The sequence below is a fragment of the Pongo pygmaeus genome, chromosome 5 (genome assembly GCF_028885625.2).
Source record: "Pongo pygmaeus isolate AG05252 chromosome 5, NHGRI_mPonPyg2-v2.0_pri, whole genome shotgun sequence".
Lineage (NCBI taxonomy): Eukaryota > Metazoa > Chordata > Mammalia > Primates > Hominidae > Pongo > Pongo pygmaeus.
In genome coordinates, this window is record NC_072378.2 from 39,722,312 (window position 1) to 39,745,816 (window position 23,505).

General features: G+C 46.2%; 2 protein-coding genes across 4 annotated transcripts in view; one reads left to right on the forward strand and one right to left on the reverse strand.

The window, feature by feature from the left end:
* The window catches only part of KIF6 (kinesin family member 6), a 386,628-nt gene that overhangs the window by 22,965 nt on the left and 340,158 nt on the right, over positions 1-23,505 (reverse strand). For all 3 annotated transcript variants that reach the window (XM_054492899.2, XM_054492898.2, XM_054492897.2), the window contains exons 17-19: positions 9,356-9,440; positions 7,299-7,434; positions 4,130-4,227 (exon numbers count right to left, since the gene is read on the reverse strand). In XM_054492899.2, the coding sequence (XP_054348874.2) occupies positions 4,130-4,227; positions 7,299-7,434; positions 9,356-9,440 (319 nt within the window). The remainder of the gene's footprint in view (positions 1-4,129; positions 4,228-7,298; positions 7,435-9,355; positions 9,441-23,505) is intronic.
* On the forward strand, positions 585-1,024 carry ANKRD39 (ankyrin repeat domain 39). Its single transcript, XM_063665683.1, is given in 2 exon segments — positions 585-963; positions 966-1,024. Coding segments are annotated over 2 exon segments (435 nt in total). The 5' UTR covers positions 585-587.

Here is a 23,505-nt window from a genome sequence, read left to right on the forward strand (position 1 = left end):
AGTGGCTGCACCATTTTGCACTCCCACAGTAATGAACGAGAGTTCCTATTGCGCCACATCCTCACCGGCATTTGGAATTGTCAGGCTTTTTTTGGATTTTAGCCATTCTAATATATATGTAGTGGTGTCTCGTTGTTGTTTTGATTTGTATTTCCCTGTGTGACACAGGATGTTGTGTACCTTGTCATGTACTTATTTGCCATCTGTATCTCTTCTTTGGTAAAGTGACTGTTCAGATCTTTTGCCCACTTTTAAATTGGGTTGTTTATTTTCTTATTGTTGAATTTTTAGAGTTTTGTATAGTTTAGATACAAATCCTTTATCAAATATATGTTTTGCAAATATTTTCTCCCAGTCTGTAGCTTGTCTTTTAATTCTTTAAGAAATATCTTTTGCAGAGTGGTGTTTTAATTTTAAATAAAGTCCAACATCAATTTTTTCTTTCATGAATCTACATTGTCTTCCAAAACACCAGGCTAGCCAAACAAAACACATCATGTCAGTTATTGACCCTGGGCTCAGGGGCTCACATAGGAGATGTGTCCTAAAACCAGAATATGAGGCAATGAGAGGGCACTGGGTCTGGGATGGCGGTGCTGTAGCCCTGGGCAGATGGGCCCAGTGGCTCCTTCCCTAGTGCGGTGTCCGGCATGCAGCAGATGCTGGAGAGATGGACTTCAAGATGGCACTATGCCAGCCACAATGGGCACTGTGCTGTGTGCCAGTTCATATTGCTAAGTGGAGCTAAGTGTGATGCCCAGACCCATGGGGGTGCCACTGCTCTGCAGCAGGACTGCTACTGAGGGCACACTGACATTGCATGGCCTCTGCTTTCACATGGGTCCAAGCCCAGGTTGATAGATGATGATGGCATGACCAGCCTACATAAGGCTCCTGAGAATGGTCACGTGGGCATTTGCTCCCTCCTGTTGCAACATAGCTTAGCCCTGAAAGCCATCTGGGATGGAAGGCATGGCTAGAATGTGACCTGCTGCCCTGCAGTGGTGACCTGCTGGCTAGCTGAGTTGCCACCCTCCTGTCTCAGGCTGCCCTTGCAGGGTACACAGACCAGGTTTTTAAGCCCCTATCTTGTTCAGCATCCATGCTGCGGGGCAGGAAACTGAGGCTAGAAGACCCAGGGAGACCCCCAGTCTGGCCACTGTGGAAGCAAGGGAGTAGGTTTGGTGGGGCTGAAAGTGTTTAGGCTTGGACAGATGATCATATCCCAAATTGGCTCACGTGAGACATCTATCCATTTGGAAAAAAAGAAGTTATGTCCTTACCTCATCCCATACGCAAAGATACAGTGCAAGATTAAAGATCTAAATGTAAAAACACACAATGATGTAGGAACTAGAAGAAAATATGGAATAGGTGACAAAAGCTGCTTTCTAGCTGAATGACCTTGGTACAAGCCATTTGACCTATTTCTCCATTTCCTCATCTGGAAGTTGTGAATGATTATAACAGGGCCTGGCCTCAAAGTCATGGTGGCCACTAATTGGGTAAGCGTTGGAAAAGCCCTTGAGAGAGTGGCCCACGGCAAGCAGCCTAGGACAGGACCCGCTGCCCCACCATGCAATCAGCACTTGCTGCTATACCATGATTTCATTAATTTCAACAGTCTGATAGGTAGAAAAGTGCTATTGCCTTGTTTTAGTTTGCATTGCTAATGACTAGTGAGGTTGAGCACCTGTCTTCCATGAACTGCCCGTCCATGCCCATTTAAAAAATGTTGGCCAGGTGTGGTGCTCACACCTGTAATCCCAGCACTTTGAGAGGCCAAGGTGGGAGGATCACTTGAGTCAAGAAATTCAAGACCAGCCTGGGCAACATGTGAGACTCTTCCTCTACAAACAATTTTTTTTTTTTAAATTAGCCAGGTACGGTGGCCCATGTCTGTGATCCCAGCTACTCAGGAGGTTGAGGCAGGAGGATTGCCTGAGCCCAGGAGGTCGAGGCTGCTGTGAGCCATGATCACACTGCTGTACTCCAGCATGAGTGAGAGTGAAACCCTGTCTCAAAGAAAAAAAAATGTTTTTCATTTCATTGATCCATAGGAGTTGTTTATATTCTGCGTATTGATCTTTTGTTTTTTATATATACACATATATGTATCTATATACATTAAACATTTTTTTCTTTAAGTACAAAAACAAAGGCACTCCAAAAAATTAGAATACAGGCTGAAGTGCTGGCACCAACAGCCAGATTGGAGGATCTGGGAAAGTCCAAGGAAAATCTCAACCTGGTTGGTGTTGAGGGCTCACTGGCTGGCCTTTTAATTTTAAGAAGAGTCTTTTTTTTTTTTTTTTTTTTTTTGAGACAGAGTCTCGCTCTGTTGCCCAGGCTGGAGTGCAGTGGTGCGATCTCGGCTCACTGCAACCTCCACTTCCTGGGTTCAAGCGATTCTCCTGCCTCAGCCTCCCGAGTGGCTGAGATTACAGGCATGAACCACCACACCTGGTATTTTTGTATTTTTAGTAGAGATGGGGTTTCACCATGTTGGCCAGGCTGGTCTTGAACTCCTGACCTCAGGTGATCCGCCCGTCTCAGCCTCCCAAAATGCTGGGATTACAAGCATGAGCCACCGTGCCTGGACAATAGTTGTTTTTTAAGAATACTTTTTTTTTTTTTTTGTAAAAAGAAGAGTTTTAAATTTACAGAAAAGTTGGAAAGATAGTATATGGAGATCCCATGTAGCCTGTACCCAGCTTCCCCTATTGGGCAGTTTTACCTTAGTGTGGTGCATTTGCTGCAATCACTGAACCGATGTTGATACATTGTTCTTAACTAAAGGCCATACTTTACTGGACTTTTCTTAGTTTTTCCCTAAAGCCTTTTTCTGTTCCAGGCTCCCACCCAGGACACCACTTTACATCTAGGTGGTGTGTCTCCCTAGGCTCCTCATGGCTGTGACCGAGTCTCACACTTGGTTTTTGGGGACCTTGACAATTTGAGGCATGCTAGTCAGTATTTTGTAGAGTGTCCTTCCATTGGGATGTGTCCGATGTTTTCCTCATTCTTTGACCAGTGTTATGGGTTTCTGAGAGGAAGGCCACACAGGTAGAGTACCACTCTTACCACATCATATCATGAGGACTGTCTGACACCTTCTTTTTTTTTTTTTTTTTTTTTTTTGAGACGGAGTCCCTGTCACCCAGGCTGGAGTACAGTGGTGTGATCTTGGCTCACTGCAACCTCTGCCTCCTGGGTTCAAGCGATTCTCCTGCCTCAGCCCCCCAAGTAGCTGGGATTACAGGCATGTGCCACCACACCTGGCTAATTTTTGTATTTTTAGTAGAGACAGGTTTCCCCATGTTGGCCAGGCTGGTCTCGAACTCCTGACCTCAGGTGATCCACCCACTTTGGCCTCCCAAAGTGCTGGGATTACAGGCATGAGCCACCGTGCCTGGCCCTCTGACCCTTTTTTAAAGCCCCATTTTATATTTCCAACATAAGGGCTCAGCACCCCTTCAAACCCACAGGATTGCTCCTTGGTGGCAGAGACGGAGGCCCCACACATACTGTCCTGGCCTCTGGCATCAGACGGACAATGGCAGGAGGCATGCTTCATTGGTGCTACCCCCTGGGTTGTGTGGTTGGAAAGAGACAATAACATGGTTGTGGGGAAGTAGAATCCCTGCTGGTCATCCCATCATGTAGGGAGACTGGCTCTGGGCCATCCTCATGTGGTGTTATTAGAGGCTGCCTGAATCCCGGCTAGGACGAAGAGCTCCCCTGTGTCTCAGTAGGCTGGCTACCCACTCTCCCACCACCACTGTCACCCAAACCCCCTTCTCCCATGCTATGACCCTGTTCAATTCCTGCCAACCCCTTCTTCCCACTCAGGAGGCAGGACCAGGGCTTGATTGTGAAACCTCTTGTCTGTTGTTACCATGGCAGTAGGTCTACTGGCTGTCAGAGCGAGGGACTGAAGGGGTGTGCACTCCAACCAGCTTGAAAGCCACTGTCCTGAGTATCTACGACTAATTAAACGGTAAAAGGAATTCATCCTCCTGGATCATATGGCTCATCAGGAGACATGACAGCCACAGGAATAGGTTAAAGAGAAAGGTAGGGAGCCTTTTCTGGGAACTCGAACACCTCCGGTGAGTTCTCACCTTACCTTTTGTTAGAGAGGAGTTGGGACCGTTCATGCTGGGAGTCAGATGTCTGGAGAAACAGCTTCGTGTGATCGAGTGAATTCACTGCTGGAGAATTTACCTGTTGGCCCCAGAAGGAGTTTCACAGTGTTAGCTTGAATCTAATGACATAGGAAGATGTTTTTGATGTAATTCTGTTTTTTTTTTTTTTTTTTTTTGAGATGGAGTCTCATTCTGTCACCCAGGCTGGAGTGCAGTGGCGCGATCTCGGCTCGCTGCAACCTCTGCCTCCTGGGTTCAAGCAATTCTCCTGCCTCAGCCCCCCGAGTAGCTGGGATTATAGGCACCTGCCATCACGTCTGGCTAATTTTTGTATTTATAGTAGAGACGGGGTTTCACCATGTTGGCCAGGCTGGTCTCGAACTCCTGACCTCAGGTGATCTGCCCACCTTGGCCTCCCAAAGTGCTGGGATTACAGGCATGAGCTGCCGTACCCGGCCTTGATGTAATTCTTAAGGGGAACAAGACAGCTATAAAAGTTAGTGTACACAATGTGTATGGCCAAAAAAAAAATCTAGACATGGTAATGACCATAATGATGGGCATCAACATACTGTCTAGGGATGGTAAAGAATTATGGGTAATGTTTAATTTATTCTTTATGCTTTCCTGTGCTTTCCCAGTTTTCCAAGTTGAACATGTATTCCTTTATAAACGTAGAAAAAAATGTTTAAAATGTTATCTTCGTTCTTCAAAAATACTTTCTGATTTTGCTTCTCCTTGTCCCAAAAACCCCCTACTAAAGTCAGGAGACATCCACCGAGCACTTCGTGTAGGGGAACAGCTCTGCCATGGTGCTCTGCAAGTTGCAGGTCCCCACATAGGCCTCAAGAGCAAGGCATAGATCACAGCTGGTCTAAGTCTTGGCAGAATGCCCTGTAAGCCTCCTGGAATGTGAGCGCATACAGGCAGCTTGCGAGTAGTTGCTACTAGGTTATTTTCCACTTGCTTCCCTATCTTCCCGGAAGGCTATCCTAGAAGTTTCTTGTCACCTCTCTTGTTCTGATGAGGTTTGGAGCTTTCTGCCTCTGCCCGCTTAGGGTACAGCTGCAGGCTATAGAACTGCTCAGGGGCAGCATGGAATTGGCCTCTCTGTACCAGTGTATCCCACCATCCCCCTTGCTGTCATCTGGTCCCTTTTGTTTCAGTGACATCCTGTGGGGCAGAGGACACATGGAGCTGACACCCTTGCTTACTCTGGCTTTCGCTGTCTCTGTAAGTCATACACTGTCTGAATGTGTCAGCTTTGCCTGGACACTTCCTGAGTTTCACTGGATGACCCTTGTCGACCGGTCAGTGGTGGACTCCCTCGGGCACCAGCTGGGGAAGGCCCCATTTACTGATGAACTTGCTAGGAAGGGCTCTTAACCTGGAGTCCACAGACAGAATCCAGGGGCTCTGCCAATGTGGATGGGAACCAATCACATCTATATATTTCCTTAACTGCTACCTGAAATTATTTCTTTCAGTGATAAATGTAGACAACAAACCACAGAAATGTTAGCAGTACCTGTAGCTTTGTCACCAACAGAAATCAAGCGTATTTTCATATCACCTGACAGTTGGTGCAGAGATCTTGAAATATTGTGTCATTTCATCATTACTTTGCAGTTGTGATAAATATTGGGCCTACACCTAGATCTTATCAATTAATGCGTTTTAAAAGTGGTACACGTATTACTATACCATAACTGAAAATATTTTGATAACCGTATTTCATTCTAACTAGTTTTCTTTGTTATCTCATGCATTTAATTTTATCCAAATATTCTTCTCCATTGTCCTGCCACATGGCCACTTGCTATCACACTGGTTATTGCTTGGCTATGTTCTTGGCAAATCATCTTCTCTGGCTCTCAGCTTTCTTGTCCTTAAAATGAAGGGATCAGCCTGTTAGATAATCACTAAGCGTTCTGCCAGCCAGACAAGTGATCTGATTGTGCGTATTTTAGCACTTCCGCTGTGCCACAACTGAGGCGTTACATGAGGAAAACTGAAACTGGGATTTTGTGCTAACACTTATGGAAAGGTTATTTTAGCGTTCATCAAACAAAAAACTTCTAAGAATTTGTCTAGGAAATATGCAAAAAATTATCTACAAATATGTTTTGAGTAAAAAACTAGAAACAACCTAAATATTAAACAATAGGATATTAAAACATATTTACATGATGGAACAGTAACAGCCATTAAAACAACGCTGTAGGATAATAATATGAAAAATAGCCATGCTATACAATTAATTTTTAAAAGCCATTTGCGATACTTGAACAGCTATGTGATTTATTATTATTATTATTATTATTATTATTATTATTATTATTTTGAGATAGGGCCTTGCTCAGTCACCCAGGCTGGAGTGCAGTGGGTCTATCACTGCTCACTGCAGCCTCGACCTCCCAGGCTCAAGCACTCTGCCCATTTCAGATTCGCAGGTAGCCGAGACTATAGGCACATACTACCATGCCTGGCTAATTATTTTTATGTTCATTTTGGTAGAGACAGGGTCTTGCCACGTTAACCAGGCTGGTCTTGAATTCCTGGGCTCAAGTGATCCTCCTGCCGCAGCCTTCCAAAGTGCTGGGATTACAGGCATGAGCCACCGTGCCCAGCCTGATTCTATTTGTACAAAAACATATGGATATATATGCATAGAAATCAAGGTAAAAGAATATAATCAAACATTGTTAATATAAATTACATTTAAGTAGAGGAATTATGGTGATTTTTACTTTCTTCTTTGTGTTTTTCTGCCTAGTAAAATTTCTATAATTCATATTCACATATATATGACTGTGATAAGAAAAACAATAAATGTCAGTAGGAAATCAGTGGAGAATATCACACAAAGCATTGGTGGCAAACCCACTGATTTTTGGGAGCTGCATCTTTTATCCCTAATTTTTCCATTAATCAGGCAGAATTTTAGGCATGAGAGCAAGGAAACAATGAACCCCTGACCTTTTGTCATCCTTGTTACTACAGTGAGCACCTGCTTCATGAGCAGGGGCTGACAGCATGGGGGCCTGTGGGTCAAAACCCCCACTGTGTGTGTCTCTTGACAGCCCCAATGGGACTGCATGACTGGCCCCTCCCCAGCTTCCCTGGTGTTCCCCAGGCCATAGGCCATACCTGCAGGTTGGTGGCCTCCTCTGCCCACCAGACTTCAAACTCTTTCTGTAGCTTCACCTTGGCTTTGTCCATGAGCAGCTGCAAGTGCTCGATCTCCACCTTCAGGGCTTTCAGGCGAGTGAACATTGTTTTATACCTGCGGTGGAATCAGGGAAGAGTCAGGGCACTGCTGTCTTGAAAGCATGGCATGGAAGGAGGGCTGTAAATGAATAGGGCCTGTGCCTCAGAATCCCAGCAGAGCTGCCCTGGTGCTCAGGGACTGGGACCCTATAGGAGCTTCGGAGGCCAGGCTATGGCACCAGGGTTTGAGTCCATCGCAGAGAAGCAGAGGGAGACATTTTGGTCCAGTAGGCCCATGGGAATCCGTGTGTGAGATGAATAACCTCTCCCCCAAGAATGAGAACTGCCATTTGCTGAGCACTTACTAAGGGATAAGCATTGCTGCACACACTCAACCTATATAAACTCATTTAATCCTCCTCACAACCCTATGAAGGAGATACTATGATTATCACCTCCATTTTACAGATTTGGAACCTGAGACAGGTATGAAGAGGTTATATAACTTGCTCTATGGGACAGAGATAACTGAGGAGCCAGGATTTGAACCCAGGTGGTCTGGTTCTAGAACCACAGTCTTAACTGCCTCACCATTCCACTGGTTCACCTTCATGCTGAGGACCAAAAGTAACACTGTGCTTATGAATGCATACATATATTGGTTTTGGGAATGCTATAATGAATCAGAAATTGTTCAATAGGAAACAGTCCAATAGCCAGGCCGAAGAGATAAGTTGGCCTCTAATGTGACACTGAGATTGGAAATGTGGGCCAAGGGGACAAGATGAAGATGGAGTAAAGAAGACACAAGAAGAATGGGTTGGACGCTGGGTGTGGTGGTTCACACCTGTAATCCCAGTACTTTGGGAGGCTGAGGCAGGTGGATCACCTGAGGTCAGGAGTTCGAGACCAATCTGAGCCTACATGGTGAAACCCTGTTTCTACTAAAAATACACAATTAGCTGGGTGTTGTGGTGCATGGCTGTAATCCCAGCTACTCTAGAGGCTGAGGCAGGAGAACTGCTTGAACCCGGGAGATGGAGTTTGCAGTGAGCCAAGATCACACTACTGCACTGCAGCCTGGGAAACAAAGTGAGGCTCCAACTCAAAAAAAAAAAAAAAAAAAAAAAAAAAAAAAAAAAAAAAAAGGTGGGGGGTTGGAAAGAAACTGAGGAAAATGAACAGAGCGAGGGAGAAGGTGGACGACTGGCGAGGGCCCCAAGGGAGTGGAGAGCGACAGCAGCGTGTGTGCTCAGGTAGACTTCTGTAGGAAGACACCTGCACATCTGCCAGGAGCAACCTGAAGACCAGCGCCTGGGGCTCTGATCTCCTGGGTGTGCGTCTGGGGGGGCAGGGGCAGCAGCGCATGCCAGGTCAGCTGGGGGTTGGGGTGGGGCAGGGAGTGTGCTGCAGTGACACCACCAGCTCCTTGAGGCGGGGAAGATGACTTTAGTCTCTCCAGAGCCTACCCATGGCATGGGGGAGATAGCACACATATGTGCTTTATAAATGCATCAATGAATGAGTGGATGCAGCTTGATCAGCATGTGGAGCAAGATTCGGTGACCATGCTGTATATCAGGAATGGCTACATGCCTGTTTATGCTTGAGGCTCCTCACTCTGTAAATGAAGTCGTTTGGAGACCCCAAATGCCTGCGGCTGCGTGAGAGTATAACGTTCTCAGGACTCGGAAGGAAGTGGAGGCGTGCGGAAAACCACCGTGGTCATACTTCTTGGCTCCCGTAGGTGGCAGCAGTGGACAAGCCCAGCTGCTTCCCGGGCCTGGCTTGGCTTGTTCTGCATTCTAACCTCACACTGCCTGGGGTCCTGCCTTTCACACCTGCCTGCTCAAAGGCAGCCCCTCCTCCTCCTGCTGTTCTAGGATCCAGCTGCTGGACCCACATCCCTGAGTAGCTGCAGCCCTGGGCAGCTCCAGGACGACACTGAGACCCTGGGAGGCTGGGCTCGGGCTGTGTGTGGCTAAAACGAAGGGCACCTTCTCTTTTCTTCCTCCAGTTGTGATCGCAGCTTCTCCTCCTGCTGGTCTGGCATCAGAGGCACGGCCATGTTTTCCGAGATTCCTGTAGAAGGAAGGTGCTGATGGGATGGTGAGAAAGAAAGGTAAAAGGAAAAGTGTGATATGTGGGCAGATGACAGAGTTCAAGGGTACCCCAAGAAGAAAGGGGCCCCTGTGAGTTCCTTCTGGGGCCTCTTGGTGGCAACCTCTGCTCAGCTGAAAGCCCTGAGAGGAGCAGCTTCCAGGGTTATTGTCCCTCTGCTGTCCCTCCCACTGCCAACATCTGTCACTGGAAGGGAATCTCCCTCTGTGTCTACTAATCCTTTTACTATTGAGCTCATTCATTTCCTGTTGAGTGTCCAGGGAAGATGCAAAATAGCATTTCCCCATCCTCTGATAAAGAGCCCTTCAGGGCCGGGCACAGTGGCTCATGCCTGTAATCCCAGCACTTTGGGAGGCTGAGGCAGGCGGATCACCTGAGGTCAGGAGTTCGAGACTGGCCTGGCCAACATGGTCAAACCCCATCTCTACTAAAAATACAAAAATTAGCCAGGCGTGGTGGCGGGCGCCTATAATCCCAGCTACTAGGGAGGCTGAGGCAGGAGAATTGCTTGAACCTGGGAGGCGGAGGTTGCAGTGAGCTGAGATCGTGCCATTGCACTCCAGCTTGGGCAACAAGAGAGAAACTCCATCTCAAACAAACAAACAAAAACAAAAGCCCTTAACAAACAAGGAAACCTCTCTAAACCATCTGACATCTTTCTCTGCACAAGTGGAGGTACTGAATTTCCAGCCTCAGAATCATGTCTCCTGTTTTTCACTCCCTCTGCAGCAGTGGTTCTCAAGCCTGTTGAACGCAGGCCATGTTAATTCACAACCAGGGTTGAGCCAAAGCCTTGGCAACGGGACCATGATGAGGCCCGGCGGAGGGCTGAGCACGTCAGCAGGGATCAGCTGCTGCGTGTGTCTGTGGCCCCACTGATGCCGACCTCTGTCTTCCCCCACATGACCGCCACTGGTTGCCTGGTTGCCTGGTTGCCTGCTCTGGCTATCGTGCTCATCTGAAGCTGGCTGTCTCCTAGCCCAGAGTGTGGGGACTTTTTATATTCTCCTAGGAGTCTCTTCGTGGTTGCCCTGCTTTTCTGAGCTTCACAGACAACATCTTAGAAGTCATACAGCCCTGCTTTTTACTCTATGTAGGGGAGACTCTGCTACAGTCCACGTGCTTCCAGACATGCTCAGACTGAATCCTTATAGCATTTATTTGTGATAAGTGTTATTACGCCCATTTTGCAGATAAGGATACTGAGGTTCAAAGAGGGTAAACTGCCCAAGTTATGTGCCTAACTTCAGGAAACTTGGATTCAAAAATCCTGTCTATAACATTTCTGACAGAGGGTCATCTGCTTTCTGCTCAAATACTTCCAGGGATGAGGAGCTCGCTACTTTGCAGGATAGCACATTTCATGGTGGACAGCTCTGTTTCCTCCTACTTTTGAGCCAAGACATTTCCCACTAACTTCTTTTCACCTCTACTTTGGCTCTTTGGAGCAGTGTAGCATATCTTTCTTCTAATCTGATGGTCCCTTAAATATCTGAACAACAACATCAAAATATCACATGTGTCTGGAACTTTTTTTTTTTTTTTTTGAGATGGAGTCTCACACTGTCACCAGGCTGGAGTGCAGCAGCGCGATCTCCACTGACTGCAACCTCTGCCTCCCAGGTTCAAGTGATTCTCCTGCCTCAGCCTCCTGAGTAGCTGGGATGTAGTCCATCCCAGGGTGGTGTGGTGATGATGTGGTGCGCACCACCACGCCCAGCTAATTTTTGTATTTTTAGTAGAGATGGGGTTTCACCATGTTGGCCAGGGTGGTCTTGGTCTCTTGACCTCATGATCCACCCACTTTGGCCTCCTAAAGTGCTGGGATTACAGGTGTGAGCCACCGCACCCACCCAGCCCCCTTTTTTTTCTTAGACTGACTCCTGCTCAATCCCTCACCTGAAGTCTCAGCGACTTGGTTACTTTCCCATTTATCTTAAGTATGAAGCCAATGTCTGGACATAATACTTTCATGGGTCTGAAAGGTATAGAGTAGAGTAGGGCTCCTGCTATCTTTTAAAAATTTAAGCTCTATATTTTTGTAGTAGCTGAATTACTAACAATGACCATTTACTGGGGACTTTCTATGTTCTAAGTTCTGCCAAATTCTACTAGGCACTGGGCTAAGTCCTCTATGTACCCTATTGCTAATTCTCAAAATAACCCTTCAAGGATGGCATTGCCATCTTGTTTCAGCTAGATTCTTAGTCTCAGAGAGGGCCATGGATAACCCAAGGTTACACAGCTACTAAATAGCAGAGCTGGGATGTGAACCCATTTGTTTTTTTCTGATTCCAAGGAGCTAAATGTTTCTACCAGACAGCCTCCCCAACACTGCTTGTGATTTTTAGCAGCTCTGTCGTGGCTGGCCCCTATTAAGCTTGTGGTCAGTTTTAAAACTTGCATGTTTTTTTCATAAGTGATTGTCAAAATGTATCCTGTTTCAGTGTGATTGTCCTTTGATCCCAAAGGCAACACTTCACATTTATTGGCAGCCTAGGCTGCTGAGAGGTCTTTATTCTGTCACGCCATTATTCTTCCCCTTTGACTCCCTTACCCATTTGTTACCTGTGTCTTTTGTGTCATTAGCTTATTGATAACTATGCTAACTGGATCACAATTCTGTCTGTCATCTTCCAGGTGCCAGTGACCCCCTTTTCCTTATGTCAATTGCCAACTTTAAATCGACAGGCAGAGCAAGTGTCTTATTTCATTATCTAAACACAGGACATGCAGATACCATCAGCATCCCACCTGAAGTCCACACTGTCATCTGTGTCGGTGCAATTTATTGGCTCAGATGAGGCAGCCCGCCTGTTCACATCACCCACAGCCCCCCAAGTCTCAGGCACAGGAAGCCCTCAAGGGCAGAGATTGGGGTCCTCCTGCTCTTAGTGTCTTCCCCCAGTGCTCTGTTCAGACTCCATGTATAGGGTGACTCAGTGCCTCGCATGTTTGCTGGCCTTGTCTTCTTTGAAAGTCATCAGACTTGATAAACTGAAGGAAGTATCTTAACATGAAACTGACAATGGCAGGACTTTCAATGGACAAACTATTTCCTTTTTAAAAAGTTTCAGAGATGGGCCCAGGTATCTTCCAGCCTGCTAAAAAAGTAACACTGTGAATTTCCTTCCTCCTTTTAACACTTTTGTCCCCACCCCAAGGACACCCCCAAGAAATTCAGTGAAGCCCCCCTCTGCGGTGACTGGCTAGACGTCCTGCTGCAAGCCCAGTACGTGAGAGGCTGCTGGAGGCGGGCGGAGGAAGGGCTGCTGGACTCACACCAGGGCCATCTCACCCAGCCAGAAGAGGCAGTCTCCAGGGCTTGGTGAACAGACAGCAGAAGGTAGGAGGGATGGCCAGGGCGGCCTGCTTTTCCATATAAAGGCTGCGGTCACCCCATGTGAACGCAGAGCTCCTCTGTAGGAGGCAGGCTCTTGCCTTGCCCCATGGCTGGTTGTCTTTTCCTTGGGCATCTTGCAGGTTCCCTGGCAGGTCACAGAGTCTCAGGTGCCCTGGAAGTGTGTGGGGTGTTTGGGAGCCTTAGGCAAGGAGCACATTCTGAATGCAGCTGACACAAGCATGGAATGATAACATCAACGCCATCTGGGGAGTTGCTCAAGCCCATTCCCCGTGCAACACCACTTTCATTCTCACCACCTCAGCTGGCAGACATGATCACCTCTGCTTCACAATCAGGAAGACCAAGGCTTAGGGTGACTGGGTGGCTTGTGCGATGCCACAAAGCTACCAAATAGCAGCACAGGGCTTTGGATCCAAGCCTAGTCATTCATCCGCTTATTTAACAAATGTTTATCACACATTGACTATATGCCTGCCCCTGTTCTAGGGGGATTCCAGTGGGGAAGACAGACACTAAAACCACAAACAATTGAGTCTGCAACATCATGCTGGGGATCGGAAGGTGCTCTGAGGAAAGACAAAGCTGGGTAAAAAGACAGGATGACAGGGTGGAGGACTGCCATGCTAGGTAGGGTGGGTGAGGGCCTCTAAACGGCGGGACATTTGAGCAGTGACCTGAATGGAGGAAGGGAACAGGCATGCAGAAATCGGGGCGCAGAGTGTACAACAGTAAGTGCAAAGGGCCTGAGGTGTGAGCCTGCTTGCTGCATCTAACAACAACGAGAAGGCCAGGGCGCCTGAGCGGTTGGTAAGGGAAATCGTGGTGGGAGCTGAAGTCAGTGAAGAAACTGAGGCCAGACCCTGGAGGATCTTGGGAGCCATGGTAAGGACACTGGCTTTGAGAGAGATGGGAGGCTGGAGTATTTTGAGGAGAGGAATGGGCTCAATCTATTCCTTTGAAAGCAAAGTTGAGCGTTTTTTTTTTGTTTGTTTTTGCTGATCAAGACAAAGCTACTCCAAATTGAACAACAGTTAATGTGGAGGTGGCGCCAGGAAGCCGGGAGTCTGTTGAAAGGGTCTGGGAAAGAAAGCTGGGGCAAGGGACCTTGGGAAGCCGGAATGAGGGCACAGCACACCCCATGACACAAACTACCCATGTTGTCATGACAACCAAATGGGCCTGCTGCCCAAGGTGATGTCTGCTTGGTGAAATGCATTGCAGCCTCACCAGGAGACAGCCTCTGGCTGCTTCTGATATGTTCTGAGGCTTGGCTCATCAGTAACCTCTGAAGAGAAATAGGGGCTGGGAACTCAAAGGGAACCAAACAAAAGCGACTGAGCAAGAACAGAAGAAGAGGGAGTAACTACAAAGGGCATTTGAGTTTTGTAGGTCTCCATCCCCACGGGGACTCTGGCCAGGGACAGAGCCTCCCATCACCTGACAGGAGGCACAGGGAGCCCTCCTTTCAAGGGCAGGATTCTGGCTGGGACAGCAGCACAGGAGCTCACAGTGCCCAGTGGCCTGTGAGGTCACACTGTTCATCTGTGGGGAGGCAGCTGCCTCCAAAGCAGTACAAAAGCGAGAGAAGGGTTTCACTCAGTGGCTGTAGGTCTGAATGGCACACAGGAAGAAGCCCTGAGCAGTCAAACAGTAACTGAAGCTTCAAGTTGGGAGGACGCACAGACGCACAGTCCCGGGCTGACCTTATCTCTGAAGTCACGGGTGTTTTGGAATTAGCCGTGCAAGGACCAGAGGGGCTCTTGCTGGGAAGGCCAGCCAAGATGTGGACCCCCTCCTTCCTAACATAATTTCTACTGGAAAGATCTCTGCAACTCCTTGTCCCACTTCCCCATGCCCTCCTCTCAAACGCTCTCTCTCCCACGCAGTTATCTGATGTTTGAAATGTGCAGAATCGTTTCTTTGGTTCAATGGTTCTCAACTGGGGGTGCACATCAGAATCACTTAAGGAGCTTGTAAAAGCACACAGACAGCTGGGCCCTACTCCAGACCTACTGAGTTAAAATTTGTCGATAGGGTCCCCTGGTGATTCCAATGCTCACCCCTTGTTAAGAAACACTGCTTATGGCTTCAAGCCCAGTTTCAATGCAAGTACTCTGTGCAGAAGTTACTGAGAATACAGGCCCTGCAGAAGTTTAGATAGGAAGGTGTGTGGGAGCCAGCACGTCCCCTACATGCCTGCCTGCTTTCCAGACCTTTAGGAGCCACTGTGATAAAGGTAAAAAGCGCTTCAGGGGTTTGCAACCAGGAAAACACAGTCTCTGTAAGGTTGAAACTGCCTGCATCTGGCCCTTGTAGGTGCTTGATAAAATCTGAATAATGATAACCATCGCACAGCTGCTACATGGGTTAGGAACTTCATATGTATTGTCTTGTATAATCTACAACTCCCACTCCAGGTGGGGAAACTGAGCTCTGATAGAGGAAGTAATTGCCCAGGATGGCACTGCTAGTAAGCAGAGCTAGTGGGAGAACTGGCTCTGTCTGATTTCAAAGCTGGTGCTCTTGCCTCTGTAAGTGATTCCAATAATGAAGGAAGCCACAGGGCAGATTATTGAAGTCTGTATTGACTCGTCGTTGGTATTTGAAGGTGTTGCTCTTTTCCATGAATGCCTTTTAGATCTGGGGCTGGGGATGAGAGAAAGTCTTAGTGTCTTCCCCTGGTGCTGGCCTGTGAAGTCTGCCCTTTAATAACCGAAATCCATGACCCGTGCCCCAATCCCATATGGCATTTGCAGCTTGCCTGCTAGGTGTGAAGAGCTATCTACCCACTCTCCAGGGTCAGCCCACAGAATGCCCACAGCCAGCCTGTTCCATGCCCTTGGCTGGACTAGGAATCCTAAAGATGATGTTGAAATTTCCAACCATTCACCAAAGCCAAAAGGGGCCCTCTGGGCCTCTGTAGAGCAAAGGCTGTGGGACCCACATGGCTGTCACCTAACCAGTGCCCTGCATGGGAAGGGGAAGTGAGTTATGTGGCTCTACCATGGCAGACAAGACATCAGAGCCAGGAGGCATTCCAGCTGGTCGTCTTGGCCATCCAACTATCATTTGCTGAATACCCACTCTGGGCCTCCTTGGGGCTCCGCTGTCTCACACAACCATAGATCACTTCAGCCTCACCTTGTTTGAGAAGTCAAAGTGTCTATTCTTACGGAGATTGATGGTGTTCATAGCTCAATTACCACAATGGTCAGCAGCTCAGAGGCAAAGATTCTGGCTTCCCGATCAGACCATTTCCTGTTTAATGGCTCAAATTTATTGTCAGCTGGAGCCGTCACATGCCGACGGGTGCTCAGTGCTGCCATCCATCCTGGTGCTGATTTTGTAACACCTTAGCGGACCCAAGCATGCCCAGATTTAAGGGTGTGCTGAATGACCCTGCGAACACATGGCTGTGCCTGATAATTTCTTGGGCACACTCACCCCCACTGCCACAGGCCCTGCGCTCACTGCCACTGCCTTCCTCTCAGGAAGAGCAGGGCACTCTGTGAGAAGATAAATGGCTGTACTTTAGTACAATCAGAAACGTGCCAGATGCCTGCTTGTAGCAAAACCCAGGCCCTGACAGTCCCCTCATAGAAGGCCATCCACCATCTCTTCCTGCATGAGTGATCTTCCCTGCTATGACTGTGGGCCTCTCTGTCCAAGGTTGTCCCCCTGGGATGGCGGCCTCTCTCCTTCAGATCTGCTCCTTCTCACCAGCATGTTCTCTGTGGAGGAGGCAGACCATAAAGTCAGAGGGTCAGCGTGTACTAGGGTCAGTCGGCAATATAAAGGAGACCCTAGGGCCATACACCATACACACGGAAGACATTCCTAATCTTATTACTGCTTGAACTTGGCATGGATCCCATTCGTGGTCACCTCTGTTCAAATGGGAGCTCTCTCTCATCTCTCTCCACCACTCCTTCTGCTGGAACCCCAGATCCATCTTTTGGTTACTGGTCTGCATTTCTCTTATCACCACCACTAAGAGCCTGGATCGGTGATTTCTGGGTCTGACCCACAAGGTTCCCCTTTTTCCCTGGCGCACAGCACCTCTCCCAGCCTACCCCTCCAGGGGCAGCCTTCAGGTCCACTGTGACTTTCTCACTGCCCCACTGGAAGTGTGCCTGAAGTTCTGAACTCAGGTTTCTCTCAAAGCTCTGAGTACTTTGGCAGTTCTCCCTCCTGTCACTTAAGCCTCATGGACTTCTGGTGACCATATGGCTCAGTGCAGTGGCTTCTCAGAGACATTAGTAGGAAACTTGGCATGCCTACAATCCAGCTGCATCTTTATTGCACTGGACCAGCCAGGGGGCAGTGTTCTCAGGACACATATGATCTTTTGGGGAGAGCAGTTTTTCTTGCACCTATAAGAGCCAGCACAGGCATTCTTCCTACGAAAACCTCTAATGAAGATGGTTAGTAGGGTTCCATCGATTCTCTTGACTGGCTAATTAGAGAAATTTCAGGAGTTTTAAAAATTGAGTTGCGGATCCTTCATCAAGCGGTCTCCCTCTACTTTTGGAAAACATACCTGCTACTAGCCAATTTGTAAATTAATCCTTTCATTTGGCAATAATTTATCATATATTGGAGTCAAAAGTGAGTTCTGAGACAGACCACACAGTAGAACTGGCACATTTTCAAAGTGAAATGGCGAGAGCTGGCTAGACAACCCAAACACAGTCACATCAGCATTTGAAAAGGGCCAAAATAAATGTTTGATGAGAATTCCTTTAAAAAGAGCTAGCAGTTTGCCTAAGCCTACCTCCTCTCCCTCCTTGGGGGTGGTGTGTGTGGAGATGCTTCTTCCTCCCTCAGGGGCAGCGAAGGAGCCCGAGAGACCACGCAGAAAGTTTGCTGAGAATTCTCAGGGATCTGTGTGGGTGCTGGGGGTGGGGGGCAAGAAGGCCAGTGTGCACTACTGTCTGATTTTTATTCAGGAGCTCTAGAGGGTGGGGCATGGGCTGATGATCTGCTAGTGGCAAGAGCAGGGTTACTACTGTGTTTCTGTTGATCCAACATTGGCTATAAGCACAGAAGAGAGGCAGGTTAGGGGCATTTTGGATCAGTGGTGTGCTGGTAAGTGTTTAATAACCAGCTCTCTGGAAGAAAAAAGCCCTGATTTTCAGTGTTTGCCAATTTTGGGGGTACAAATACTCCTGTTCAGTCTACCAACATGATGTTCCTGAATTTGGAGTTGGGAAAAAATGTACACGATCAGCCCTTGCGAGCCAGTGGGAGCTGGCTCCAGCACGCCTCTGAGCTCCTCTACCACAACACTTGACACTTACATTCTTTCTCATGGGGCCACCTGGAGGGGCAATGGGAATGCGGGAGAAGGAAACCTGGAGGCGGGCAACCTGGGGGTGGTATGCTGGGCCTATTCCTAGCCCATTGACTTCTCCACCCTCTTTTACCTTCCTTACACCCTCTGCCTTCTGTCTGGGCTCCTCCAGTGGGGAACAGCAGCAAGTAACTGGAGGGTAGGAGGAGAGAGAGGGCAAGCTGTTTCTTCATGGGAGACATCTCTGCGGGGGTCACAAGCTGGACACATGGCTTGACTGAAGGTCACAGCTCGTATCAGATGGCCAGGGCCTTTCTGCACAGCCCTGACAGTCTTTAAATTCTAGTAACTTCTCCCTGTCTTGTCCAGGCCTAGGGACAGCAATGCTTCCTGCCTTGCTGCAGTGACTATCTCTGGGGTGCTCTCCCTTGCAGTTTCCTTACACTCTGCTTATGCCTCTGTAGATAGGTCCTTATCCAATTCTCTTCACAATGTCTCATCTGAGGGCTGACATCTGCTTCTTGTTAGGACCCTGGCCCATATAGATTCAAATTGGGTAAGGAACCATCCAATAAGGCACATTCCCTCAAGTTAAGGGACCTGCTGGTGAGGGATCTCCAGAGACCCATGAAACCACCCCAAATTAGGAAAAGTCTGCTTTGAATATCTACCAGGCCCAGAGAGTCCAAGGCCACATTACAGCAGAACCATTCAAGTGAGATTTTTACCAATGGCCCTTCCTCCCTTCCTTCTTTCCTCTAATCCCTTCTTGAGGAAATTGAGCCTTAGCAGGCTAAGGAAGGGAGGGAGTTAGAAAGAGAGAAGCTGATGACTATTTCCCTCGCCTCTTCACAGTTGGCCTGAGTTGGGGTAAGGGAGAGAAGTCTTATCTCTTGGTGAAATCAGAATTATTAAGATTGCAATTACTATATAAAATGACCACTCTTTTCGGTTTGTAATTAACAATGAATGACCAATTCAGTTATGGGGTTGATCAATTTCCATCCAGGGGCAGAGGAAGAACTTTCCCTCCTATGAAGATGGAAAGAGATGGTGGGAGAACAACACAAAAGTAACCTTCAGGGCACTTCCCTGTATCATTCATGTCAGGCACACCATCGACAGCTATTAAGTCCCTACCAAAAATTACAATGCGCCTGGAGAAGAAAATAAGTGGTAAATTTTCTGTTTTCACCTTTAAGTAAAATGATCCTGACATAAATGGTAGTGAGGAGAATTAAGATTAATCAAAATTGAATTGGGATTCACTTTTTACTGCCACTTCTATCACAATGATTCCACTAAAACAGTAATTTTTATTTGATCTATGAAGCCTTGGAATCTAATGCTTCATAGAGTTCTGGGAATTATTATAAACCATTGCAAACACAAAAAGTTCAGAGAATGATATAAATAACACCCATGTACTGACTATATTTTGAAATATCTAAATAGTTTGCTGCAGTTTCATTTTTTAATTTTAAATAGAACATTACAGAATTGGTAGAAGCATCCTTCACAATTCACTACCCTTTCTCCTGGGCAGGCTCCTGGCTCTTTACAACAGCTCCCTCATGATTTCTCAAATAGATATCAGGATTTTCAAAATACCACTTAAAGCTTTCTGTTGGTTATGTGCACCCATCATTTGTATTTCAGCACAGCCAACCTTTGTTTCCTGTTGGCTGTTCTTTCCCAAACTAATCATCACCTTCTCTGGGGAGATGGGAATGTCTTACCCAACTCCATTACACATGCAACAGAACTGTTCCTAGGAAACACCAAGGCCTTTCTTGGTCCGAGATTTGCCAAGCACAGATGGTGATTTTCATCATGTGTAAAGGAAAAAGAGGACAGATGGAGGGGCCAGCCATAATACATTCTAGTCTAGCAGATGAGATGCAGAGGCTAGAATTTTGTCTTCTATATGTTTGGTCAAATGCCTAATTTGCTCAAAGCAGCACCCATGATTTCTGCACATTTGCATGATGAAAAAAATGGCTCTGGCAACTGGTAACAAGATCATCTGGGATCAGTGCTTAAAGAAATAGACAGTCCCTTCTTGGATGTGATTGCGTTTTTTTTTTGCAAGAAAGAGTGATCAATGGTGTCTGTGAGTAAATATGGCTAGAGCAGTGTAGTGACTGTGTCTTGCGGAGGCCTTCAATGCTGCTGGTGGCCCAGAGCCATGGTCAGCTCCGTGGCAAGGAGTCTGAAATTGTCTCTGTTTGCTGATGACTTGAATTTATGTATAGAAAACCCTAAAGACTCAGCCAAAAAACTTTTGGTTGATAAGTGAGTTCAGTAAAGTTGCAGGATACCAAATCAGCATATAAAAGCCAGTAGCATTTCTATATACTAACAACAAACTATCCGAAAGAGAAATTAAAAAAAAATTCCATTAATGATAGCAACAACAACAAAAAACCCCAAAGAACAAACAAAAATTGGGTGTAAATTTAACTAAGGAGGTATAATTGAAAACTACAAAACACTGATGAAAGAAATGGAAAAAAAACACAGATAAATGGAAAGATATCCTGTATTCATGGATTTGAAGAATTAATATTGTTAAAATATTCATACTACCCAAAGCAACATACAGATTCAATGCAATCCTTATGAAAACTCCAATGTTATTTTTTTACAGAAATAGAAAAAAAATCCTAACATTCATCTGGAACCACAAAAGACCTTCAATAGTCAAAGTAATCTTGAGCAAAAGGAACAGAGCTGGAGGCATTACACTCTCTGTTTTTAAAATTTACTACAAAGTTATAGTAATCAAAACAGCAGGGCACTGTGATAAACAGACACATTGACCAATGCAACAGGAGAGAAAGCCCAGAAATAAACCTACATATTTATGGCCAGTTGATTTTTGACCAAGGTGCCAAGATCATACAATGGGGAAACAATAGTCTCTTCAATAAAAGGTGTTGGGAAAACTGGATATCCACATGCTCAAGAATAAAATTGAATCCCTATCTCAAACCATGAAGAAAAATTACCTCAAAATAGATGAAAGACTTAAATATAAGATCTGAAACTGTAAAACTACCAGAAAAAAAACATAAGGGGAATAGTTCAACAACATTAATCTAGGCAATGATTTTCTGGCTATGACCCTGAAAGCATAGACAACAAAACAAACTTGCACAAATTGGATTATATCAGACTAAAACGCTTTTGCACAGCAAAGGAAACAATCAACAGACTAAAGAGATAACCCAGAGTGGAAAAAAATATTGGCAAACCATACATCTGATAAAGGGTTTATATTCAAAATATATAATGGACTCAAGCAACTCAACAGCAAGAAAACACATAACCCTATTAAAAAAATGGGCAAAGGACCTGAATGGATATTTCTCTAATGAAGACAAACAAATGGTCAACAGGTTCATGAGAAAATGCTCAACATCCCTAATCGTTAGGGAAATGCAAATTAAAATCACAATAAGATATCACCTCACACCTGTTAAAATGGCTGTAAGAAAGATGAAAGATAAGTGCTGGTGAGGATGTGGAGAAAAGGGAACCCTTGTACACTGTTGGTAGAAATGTAAATTAGTACAGTTGTCATAGAAAACAGTATGGAGGTTGTTCAAAATATTAAAATAGAACCACCATGTGATCCAGCAACCTTGCTTCTAGGTATATATCTGAAGGAACTGAAATCAGTATGTTGAAGAGATATCCGCATTTCCATGTTCATTGTAGCATTGTTCACAATAGCCACGACATTGAATCAACCGATCAACAGATGAATGGATAAATAAAATGTGGTATATATACACAATGGAATGCTATTAGCCCTTAAACGAGAAGGAAATTCTGTCATTTTCAACAACATGAATGAAACTGGAGGACATTATGCTAAGTTAAATAAGCCAGGCACAGAAAGACAAATAGTGCATGATCTCCCTTATGTGAGAATCTGAAATAGTTGAACTCATAGAAATAGAGGCTAGAATGGTGGTTACTGGGGTGGGAGGTCAGGAGAGGGAGACGTTGGTCAAAGGGTATAAAGTTTCAGTTAGACAGGAGGAGTGTTTTTGAGATCTATTGCACAGCAGGGTGAACACAATGAGTAATAATGGACATTTCAAAATTGCTGGGAGTAAATTTCAAATGTCTCACCACAAAAAAAAGTCATGGGTGCGGCAATGAATATGTTAATTAGCTTGATTTAAACATTCTATGTTGTATACACATATCAAAACATCACAATGTACCCCCAAAATATATATAATTATGGCTTTTCAATTAGAAATAATATTAAGAGAAGCAAACAAAAATACCAAAAATGGTTGAGTAATGAATGGCAAATTTCCTCTCTCTGCTTGAGCTGGGATATCGATCTCCTGCCCTTGGACGTTGGCACTCTGGCATTCAGGCCTTTGGACTCAGACTGGGACTTATGTTTTTGGCTGCCCTGGTTCCCAGGCCTGCAGGTTTGGATTAGAACTACAGCTAGACTTTCCTGGGCCTGCAGCTTGCAGATGGCAGATCATAGGATTTCTCAGCCTCCACACTGAGTGAACCAATTCCTTCAGAATCATCTCTCTCCATATATCAATATATTTCCTATTGGTTCTGCTTATTTGGACAACCCTGACCAATACACAGGGTGAACGCTCTTTTTGCTAAACCACAGTTGCTATTGCAGGCTGGCACCAGGGCTGACATAGAGTCTTCCTCTGTCCTCCAGAATGGTTGGTGTGGGAGCCTTAAACCACTCAATGGGTCTGAACCCTTGGCAGTTGGGAACTGGCAGGGAAATGGTGTGCGGGCTCCTCTTCACTCCCAGCCTCTCCTTTGAGCATGGAAATTCGGCTAAGGACATCATGTCACTGAAGCTGGCCCTATATTCACAAGCAACTGTGGATTAGAATTAAGTGGTGAGACATTGTTGATTGTTTTACAGAGTTACCTGAATTCTTTTGGAACCAACTGAGATGTCATCTCAGCCTTAGGGGGCAGCTGCATCCTTTATATCCTGCCTTATTTCAAGGAGTCAACAATTTTATTTCTGAGAGGGTGAAAACATCTGTAAACCATCCAAGCTCTCCCACATCTCCGCACCAAGGTTGCGAGTGTTTTCTGCATGTCTGAAGGAAGCCTGCCTTCACAGAGGTAATACTGTGACACTTGAGGGCTGTGGAGTGCTAGAGATTCATCTGTTCATTCAACGAGCAGTCAGTGAATGCCAGCTAAGCCTCAGGAACTGTGCCTGGCACTGGGCTATCATCTGGTCCAACCACGTCATTTTACAGATGTGGAAACCTGAGCACAGAGCCCCTCAGCTGCCTGGCACATCTTTAAGGCAAAAATGTGATTCCTAAGTCTCACTCATTCATTCAATA